Here is a 10,144-nt window from a genome sequence, read left to right as displayed (position 1 = left end):
GATGGGCTTAGGGCAGTGTTGCATAGGGTTGGGGAGCAGGGGGGTGGTGTTGGATGGGGTTGGGGGCTGGGTTGTACAGGGTTGGAGTGCAGAGTTCCACGGGGCTGGGGCAGGGGGCGATGTTGAACGGGGTTGGGGGCGAGGGGCGGTGTTGGAGGGAAGGTCTTATAAGGAATGGCTGAAGGACTGTAGGCTGTTTTTGTTAGAGAGAAGGAGGTTAAGAAGTGACTTAATTGAGACATAAGATAATTAGAGTGTTAGATAGGGTGGACAGTGAGAGCCTTTTTCCTTGCAATGGCTAGCACAAGGGGACATCGCTTTACATTTAGGGGTGATAGATATAGGACAGATGTCAGAAGAAGTTTCTTTACTCAGTAGTAGGGGCACGGAATTCACTGCCTGTAACAGTAGTAGCCTCGCCAACTTTAAGGGCATTTCAATGGTCATTGGATAAATATATGGATGAAAATGGAAGATGGGCTTCAGATTGGTTCCAGAGATCGGCGCAACATTGAGGGCCGACAGGCCTGTAGTGCGCTGTTCTTAACCGGCTTGTTGGTTGCACTCTTGCGAGGTCACCTCAAGTCAGAAAATTGTGGGCTCACATTGCAGTCCAGAGATTTCAGTACATAATTTGGCTTCCACTGTAGTGCAGGACTGAGTGAAGACAGCATTATTAAAAGTTCCACCATTCAGATATTAAACTGAAGGCCCTCAAAGTTGGAATTAAGAAATCCTAATGTGTTGTTCAAAGTTGCAGCAGGGATGCTTTCCTTGTATCCTGACCACCAATGAAATAGCCAAAACTCAAAGGGGTCATTCAGTCCATTATGTCTCTTTGAAAGAGCTGCATGCAATTAGTCCTAACAATCAACGTCTCGAAGTGTCCATTTGTTTACCTCACTGCTGCTTCTAGAACTTGGTTTTGAAATAGGCCAAGTGAAAACACTACATAAACTGAAACTCCATGTCTTTGTTTTATGTATACAAAACTCAGGACTCCAATTATTTTCATTCAATTCCTAGCCCTGCTACCACATTAAAGAACTGCAATTTCCTGAATATCTGACCACATTGCTTTGCTGTCTCATGTTCAAAATGCCTCAGGTGTCTGCACCTATAGGCCTACGCTGCTAATTTATATCCCAAAATATTCTTACTCAGATTGCCTTCTCTCTAATTTAGAACCAGAAATGAATTTCCTTCACATACTGTCTTTGTATTAAGCAAAAATCATGGGACTAATCTCCAAGGGACCAATCGAAACATACATCATCAATTTAAAGAATGTCTGGTGTTTTCATGTCAAGTTTGCATAAATGCAAATTAGACAAGGACAATAAGTTCTTCATAATCAATGCTGATAGCCCTTAAATGATCTACATTACTAATTCTACCTCAGAACAAAAAAAGAACCCGAGCTGAATTCAGCCAAAGACCGTCCAATTGCCCTGTAATTTTCTGCTTAACTTGTTCTCCTGCCTTAACCATCCACCACCCCATCATTTGCTCCAACTGGGCTTGATGACTTTGGAACCAGAAGATATCTGCCGTGATTGCCTTCATATCAGCCATTAGGTAATTTAGATTTTAAGACAGTACAATAGTTTTCTCGGTTCAACTGCTCATTCTCACCTGTTCTTCTTGGCTAATATCTGGCGTCGAACAGCGTGTATCCTCATTTGAAACCCGTCCAGCACTCTCTCGAGAAAGAGAAGAACAAAATGTATCCGGGCTGACTGGAGGTGCCGAGGGACTGCAAGGTGAAGGTGTGAGGGGCAAGTCTCCAAGACTATGGAAGCTCACGTCAGGGGAAGCAGGTTGAGGGGTCGAAGGATTTGTGTTACCAGGCTGCGGGGTGGAATGTTCATCTGTTGATTTGTGAGATCTGCAGTTTAGAAAATAAAAATATTTTATCACTCATAGTCACTTGGTCTAAAAAACTGATAGGAGGGCTTATGCCCGAAACGTCGATTCTCCTGTTCCTTGGATGCTGCCTGACCTGCTGCGCTTTTCCAGCAACACATTTTCAGCTAAAAAACTGATCCCTGATTCAGAGAGCTGAGGGATGAATGTAAGGTGAAGGCACACAATTAGTATGAATCTTTCTGGTTTGGGAGGATGGAATAAAAGATAACAATAAAAAAGTTGGAAAGAAATTAAGCACGTGATAAGTGCGTGAAAACATTAGGGAACAGGATCTATTGCTGAATTGGAAGCTTTTTTTACACTAATGCAACTAGCACAAGTAGAAAAGCAAAAATAGAAATACAAACTCAGCTGGAAGACTGTGACGGAGCGACTATCACAGAGGTAGAACACAAAGGTACAGCCAGCAAAGGGGCCTTTGGCCCATAATGTTGTGTTGAATACAACGCTAAATTACTCTAATCCTTTTCGCCTGCTCTTGGTCCTTTTCACTCCATTCCTTGCATTTCATGGAATTATCTAAAAGCCTCTTAAACAGACTTATCATATCTGCCTCCACTACCACCCTTGGCAGTGCATTCCAAACTCCGACCATTCTACATGAAGTCTTGTCCCTCATGTCTTCTTTGAACTAGCCCCCGCTCACCTTAAATGTATGCCCCTAGTGTATTAGGCATTTCAACTCTGGGCAAAAAGATTCTGATAGTCAACTCTAACTATGCATCTCATGATTTAATAGACTTCTATCAAGTCTCCTTTCAGCTCTGCCACTCAAGAGAAATCAACCAGAGTTCTAGCCTCTCCTTATAGCTCATACCTTCTAATCCAGACAGCATCCTGGTTAACCTCTTCTGCAGCCTCTGCAAAGGCTCCACATTGTTCCAGTAATGTGGCGACCAGAACTGAATACAATACTTTAAATGTGGCCAAACCAAAATCTTATAAAGTTGCAACATGACATCCTGACTCTTGTACTCAATTCCCTGATCATTAAAGGCAAGCATGCCACACATGCCACACTATCTTTACCACCCTATCTATTTGTTTGGCCACTTTCAGAGAATTATGGACTTGAATCTCAAGATCCCCCTGTACATCAATGCTGTTCAGGGTCCTGCCATTAACTGTATACTTTTCCTTAACATTTGAGCTACAGCGAGGGGCTGAATAGGTTGGGGCTGTTTTTCCTGGAGCATCAGAGACTGAGGGGTGTCCTTATAGAGATTTATAAAATCATGAGGGTTACCGATAGGGTAAATAGACAAAGTGTCTTCCCTGGGGTGGGGGAAGAACTAGAGGGCATAGGTTTAGGGGGAGAGGGGAAAATTTAAAAGGGACCTAAAGGGCAACTTTTTCAGCAGAGGGTGGTAAGTTCATGGAATGAACCGCCAGAGGGATTGGTGGAGGCTGGTCCAATTACAACATTTAAAAGGCATCTCGATGGGTATATGAATAGGAAGGGTTTAGAGCTGGCAAATGGGACGAAATTAGATTAGGATATCTGGTCAGCATGGATGAGTCGAACCGAAGGGTCTGTTTCTGTGCTGTACATCTCTATGACTATGTGATCTCCCAAAGAACAGCACCTCACATTTATCCAAATTTAACTCCATCAGCCATTTCTCCGCTCATACCTGCAACTGATCTATATCCCCCTGTATCTTTTTAACAACCTTCTACACTATCCAAACTCCACCGATCTTTGTGTTGTCTGCAAACTTACTAACTCACCCATCTATACTTTCATTCAAGTATAGATCTTTCATTACATCTATCACAAACACAGGTCCCAGTGCAGTTCCCTGTGGAACATCACTAGACATGTACCTCCAGCCAGAAAAACAGATTTCCATCACTACCCTCAGCCTTCTATTGGCAAGGCAGTCCAAGTGACCAATTTACCATGGATCCCATGCATCTTATCTTCTGGATGAGCCTACCATGAGGGACCTTGTCAAAAGTTTCACTGAAATCCATGTAGACACCTCCTTGGAAAAATTTAATCAAGTTACTAAGACATGACCTGCCCCGCACAAAGCCGTTCTGACTACTCCCTAATTAACCCATGCTTTTCCAAATGTTCTTAATACCTATTCCTAAGAATTTTCTGTAATTGCTTCCCAACCACTAATGTGAGACTCTTCTGTCTACAGTTTCCCAGATGTGGATGCAAGCTGAGCATTGGTGAATATTCCAGGTTATAAATTTCCAAGGGAATCAGAAAATGAGTAACGCACTGACAGTTAGAGAGAATTACAGAGTTGGTCAACAGATAGTGCATTAGCTATGGGTAAAACTGAGGAACAGTAAAGGGTACAAGACTTCATTAAGAATTGGGCGGCACGGTGGCACCGTGGTTAGCATTGCTGCCTCACAGCGCCACAGACCTGGGTTCAATTCCTGCCTCAGGCGACTGACTGTGTGGAGTTTGCAGATTCTCCCCATGTCTGCGTGGGTTTCCTCCCACAATCCAAAAATGTGTAGGTTAGGTGAATTGGCCATGCTAAATTGCCCATAGTGTTAAGTGAAGGGATAAATGTAGAGGAATGGCTCTGGGTAGCTTGCGCTTTGGTGGGTCGGCGTGAACTTGTTGAGCCGGCGTGAACTTGTTGGGCCGAAGGGCCTGTTTCCACACTGTAAGTAATCTAATCTAATTGGTTGGAGATGTTCAAGTACAAGAAAGCAATAGAATCCATAAATACTAAGACCAGATAAATTTGTTGCAACAACACTACTTATAATGGGAGGCTCTTCACTTATTACAAAGGTAGAACAATCCGAGAGCCAAAGGCAGCACACAGGTAGTTCTCCAATAATGCCAAAGTTTTGTTCCAGTGAAACCTTGCTTTATAGAAAATCGTTCAATAGAAATAATGGATCGTATAGGAAAAGTGTGGTTAGGGGCACTCCAGCAAAAAAATCACTCACTATCACTCAAATGGGTGGCACGGTGGCACAATGGTTAGCACTGCTGCCTCACAGCACCAAAGACCTGGGTTCAATTCCCGCCTCAGGCAACTGTCTGTGTGGAGTTTGCACATTCTCCCCATGTGTTCCGGTTTCCTCCCACAGTCCAAAGGTGTGCAGGTTGGGTGAACTGGCCATGCTAAATTGCCCATAGTGTTAGGTGAAGGGGTAAATGTAGGCGAATGGGTCTGGGTGGGTTGCTCTTCGGAGGGTTGGTGTGGACTTGTTGGGCTGAAGGGCCTGTTCCCACACAAAGTAATCCATTAAAAAAAAAAATCACCCAAAAGTCTAATGCAAAGTATAGCACAGCCTGAATGAGGGTAGAAATCATATTTATTAATGAAACAAAAGTAAACGTAAGAAAGCTGCTGTCTGTACAGCACCTCTCACAGAAAGCTGCTCTCCCAGCAGGGGACACTGACGCACGCGTGGTATGGCACAAAGACCTGCACCAACATTGTGCATGCGCCAAATGGCACAGAAATGTCAGCGCAAATCTCAGCACAAGTGCAGAATAAAGTGCATAAAGTGATCCCCACTGGAATTGTGCTATTGTGAACAGAGGTAAGCGTTCTAGAAAGTACAGTTCCTTAATTCTTCAGTGACATTCTAGCCAAATTACACTGCCAAAACAAGTGTTATCTTAGAACTTCCTGTATCTCGTATATACAAGTATTCTACCAAGAGAACAGGAATACATCAGATATAACAGACCTGAATTAGTTAGTAATCTAATGGAGGAACAGAGGGATCTTGGGGTGCAGGTACATAGATCCCTTAAAATGGCCACCCAAGTGGACATGGTTGTTAAGAAAGCATATGGTGTTTTGCCTTTCATTAACAGGGGTATTGAGTTTAAGAGTCGTGAGATCTTGTTGCAGCTCTATAAAACTTTGGTTCGACCGCACTTGGAATACTGCGTCCAGTTCTGGTCGCCCTATTATAAGAACGATGTGGATGCTTTGGAGCGGGTTCAGAGGAGGTTTACCAGGATGCTGCCTTGCCTGGAGGGTTTATCTTATGAGGAGAGGTTGACTGAGCTCGGACTTTTTTCATTGGCGAAAAGGAGGAGAAGAGGGGACCTAATTGAGGTATACAAGATAATGAGAGGCATAGATAGAGTTGATAGCCAAAGACTATTTCCCAGGGCAGACATGACTAACACGAGGGGTCATAGTTTTAAGCTGGTTGGAGGAAAATATAGAGGGGATGTCAGAGGCGGGTTCTTTACACAGAGAGTTGAGAGAGCATGGAATGCGTTGCCAGCAGCAGTTGTGGAGGCAGGGTCATTGGGAACATTTAAGAGACTCCTGGACATGCATATGGTCACAGAAATTTGAGGGTGCATACATGAGGATCAGTGGTCGGCACAACATTGTGGGCTAAAGGGCCTGTTCTGTGCTGTACTGTTCTATGTTCTAATGGCAAGGAAGCAACCATGTAACAAAGCCTACAGTGACTGATTTTGACATGAGGTTTGAGAAAGAGATAAATCAAGAACCAAACTAAGAGTGATTCTGGAGGGATGAATCAGAAAAGGATCATGATAGTGCGAACAGAACTGTGAATTGATACAACTACGGATCAGCAACAAAGTAGTGAATAAAGAGACATCTTGTGTATGAGATTTCTGCACACACCCTTAGAGGTCTTAAACAACCTTGATTAACAAAGGGAAGTGAGAGTTACTGTGAAACTAAAAAGACATATTAAAAAAGGCATGAAACAGGACAGATCCCACAGCCTGGGCAACTTAAAAAAAGAACAAAAATAAAAGCAGTCAGAACAGTACTGAATGAGACCATTCGGTCATCAAACTCATCCCTGTCAATGAGCAGTCCATTCATTCCACTTTGAAGGCTGCTACTGAATCTGTACCTACCATCTACCACTGTAAATCTTAACCATTTCTCATGTAACAGAGATTCCCCCCTCATATTGCCTCTGGTCCCTTTGTCAATTATCTTAGACTGGTGCCTTCTCATTCAAACCTTTCAACCACTAGAAAATGTTTCTTTCAATTGAGTATATCCAAAGCTTTCCTCTTGACCTTATCTATTAAGGAGATAAACCCATTTTCTCCAGTTATCCACATAATTAATTCTAGGTGCTTTAAACCATTCTCAAGGTTTGCTTGACACTCTTCAAAATCTTGACATGCCACCGAGAGAGACATGGGGACAATAGTCCAGCTGGAATTTTATGTAAGTTTAAAGATAGCTTCCTACCTTATGTATTTTTTGGTTCTATTTATAAAGCCAAGGACTCTTGCATGCTTTATTGTCTGCTGTTTTATAAACTTGCCCTGCAACTTTCAAAGACTGCACCAACACCTGTAAGATCCCTCTCTTCTTGTATCCCTTTAAACTGAAACATTTAGCACGTACTGTTTTTGAATTATTTTTCCACCAAACTCATCTCAAATTTCTGAATTTCACGTACCATGTTTGTTCATTCAGCCAACCTGCTCACATGTTCTTGAAATTTATGATACATTTCATTGGTTATTACATTTGCATTTGTCTGTACTCACTTTTGGAAAGTCAACTGTACTCACCTCCCTTGAGTCGAAATCAAACTGCAATTCTCCACAGTTCTTTGTTTCCTAACACTTACTCAACTATGCATCCATGCTGGTCCAAGAGAGTGCTAATTCCCTCTTGCAACGTTGTTTCTGAATGATACCCCTCCAGTAACATTTACTGGTCTATAAATAGCAAAATTATCTTTCTCACATTTTTTTTAAATTGCAAGGGTGGGAAAAATATATTCAAGTGGATATACTTTTAATCCCCTGTGGCACGGGTAAGTGCCAGAGGACGGCTAATGTGGTTCCACATTTTAAAGAGGAATGGTAAGGATGAACCAGGAAATTACAGACCAGTGAGTCTCATGTCAGAGGTAGTGAAACTATTGGAGAAAACTCTGAAGAAGCAAATTAATACCCGCTTGGAAAGGCATGGGTTAATTAGGGATAGTCAGCATGGCTTTGTCAAAGGGATTTCATTCCTAACAAATTTGTTAAAATGCTTGGTTAATGTGACCAAGTACATAGATGGGAGAAGTTCAGTTGATGTACTTTATATGGATTTTAGCAAAGCTTTTGACAAGGTCTCACATAGGAGCCTAAGTGAGAAGGTTAAAGCACATGAAACTGAGGGACAAAAACAGAAGTTGCTGGAAAAGCTCAGCAGATCAGGCACCATCTGTGAACAGCAATCAGAGTGAATACTTCGAGACTGGTGACCTTTCCTCAGAACAAGCTGAAGGAAATTTGGTAAGATGGATTACAAACTGGCTTACTAATAGGACACAAAAGCTAGTGATATACATAAATAATATAGATTAAAATGTGGGAGGGAATGCTAAATAAATTTGCTGACAACACCAAGATTGGTAGCATGGCTCATAGTGAAGAAGATGGCTGTAGATTACAAAGAAGACACAGATAGGTTGGTCAGGTGGGCAGACCAGTGGCAGATGTTATTTAACTCTGATAAGTGTGAGGTGATGCACTTTGGAGAAGAAACAAGATGAGGAATTATTTAATGAACTGCATAGCTTAGAGGAACAGAGGGACCTTGGAGCAATTATTCACAGATCCCAGAGGTTGGCAGAGCATGTGAACAGTATAGTTAAGGAGGCATACAGCTAATCTAAATCTTTGAGATGATTACACCTATTAACATAGGCAAGTGAGGACTGCAGATGTTGGAAACTAGAGTTCAGATCAGAGCGGTACTGGAAAAGCACAGCAGGTCAGGCAGCAATAGAGGATGCTGCCTGACCTGCTGTGCTTTTCCAGCACCACTCTGATTTAATCTATTGACATGATGCTTTATGCTATGATGGCTGCTGTCAGCCAAGTTTCAGTTGGTAAAACTCTTGTCTCTGTATTTTAAGGTTGAGAGTTTAACCTGAACCTTCCTCATTCTTTTGTTGACGTTGGCTTGGTACAGGCTTCACCTCCTGCAAAACTGGCAAAATTAAGTATCTCACAGGACATCACTAGAGGAGTTTCTCAAGCTATTTTCTAAATGGGGTGAAAATTCAGAAGGCTGAAGTGCAAAGAGACTTGGAAGTTCAAGTCCAGGATTCTCTTAAGATAAACTTGCAAGTTGAGTCAGTAGATAGGAAGGCTAATGCAATGATGGTGTTTAGTTTGAGAGGATTTGAAAGCAGGGACGTACTTCTGAGGCTCTGGTCAGACCACATTTGGAGTATTGTACACCATTTTGGGCTCCATATCTCAGGAAGGATGTACTGGCCCTAGAGCATGTTCAGAGGAGGTTCACGAGAATGGTCCCAGGAATGAAAAACTTGATGTAGACTAGAAGGCCCGAGTTTAATTCTCATCTGCTCCTGAGCTGTGTCATGACATCTCTGAACAGGCTGACCACAAAAATATATTTGTCCTGGGAGATTCTTGTATGCAACGTAGTGTCATGGCATTCGTGAGAATAGAGATAATATCTCTGAATAGGTTGATTAGAAAATCAACCTGGGGGGATTCTTATGACAGTGGTAGTGCCTCTACCTCTAAACAAAGCAGCTCAGGTTCAAATCCCACCTACTCCAGAGTTATGTAAAAACACCTCAGATCTCGATCACTACGTTGTTGAAGGTGAAGTGGGTGGTGAGGCACAGGTCCAATAGCTTCCCTCAGACCCATAGTCTCACTACCTGGAACACCAACTTACAGACTGGCCAAAGAACTGAAATACCTAGTAGAAGAGTCACAGCACTCCATCCACTCCACCCAGGAATTCCTAAAAATCATCAAAAACACCAAAATAGAGGAAGACGAAACAATGATCTCATTTGACGTAACGTTCATCTCCATCAACATCGACCTGGCAAAGGAAACACTTACCACACTTTTAGAAGAGACCATCGCACACACCCCAACCACCATCAATCACATTACCAACGAAAACATCACGAAGTTAGTGGACCTGTGCCTCACCACCCATTTCACCTTCAACATAATCTACAAACAAACCAACGGCACATCCATGGGTTCTCCGCTATCATGATTCATAGCAGAAGCGGTAATGCAAAAACTAGAACAAACAGCCCTATCAACCATCAAACCAAAAATCTGAGTCGGCTACGTAGATGACACCTTTGTCATCACAAAACGAAACAAGATAGAAGAGACATTTAACATCATCAACAACACCCTCACAGGCATAAAGTTCACTAAGGAGGAAGAAACCGACAACAAACTCGCATTCCTGGACGTCAC

At 42.5% G+C, this 10,144-nt stretch overlaps 1 protein-coding gene across 5 annotated transcripts in view; it reads right to left on the bottom strand.

The window, feature by feature from the left end:
- kansl1b (KAT8 regulatory NSL complex subunit 1b) overlaps positions 1–10,144 on the bottom strand; it is a 292,755-nt gene that overhangs the window by 8,234 nt on the left and 274,377 nt on the right. For all 5 annotated transcript variants that reach the window (XM_043675343.1, XM_043675344.1, XM_043675342.1 and 2 more), the window contains one exon: positions 1,636–1,888. In XM_043675343.1, the coding sequence (XP_043531278.1) occupies positions 1,636–1,888 (253 nt within the window). The remainder of the gene's footprint in view (positions 1–1,635; positions 1,889–10,144) is intronic.

The sequence above is a fragment of the Chiloscyllium plagiosum genome, chromosome 33, assembly GCF_004010195.1.
Source record: "Chiloscyllium plagiosum isolate BGI_BamShark_2017 chromosome 33, ASM401019v2, whole genome shotgun sequence".
NCBI lineage: Eukaryota > Metazoa > Chordata > Chondrichthyes > Orectolobiformes > Hemiscylliidae > Chiloscyllium > Chiloscyllium plagiosum.
Note: the sequence above shows the minus strand (reverse complement) of the source record. Positions and strands in the feature narration are given on the sequence as shown.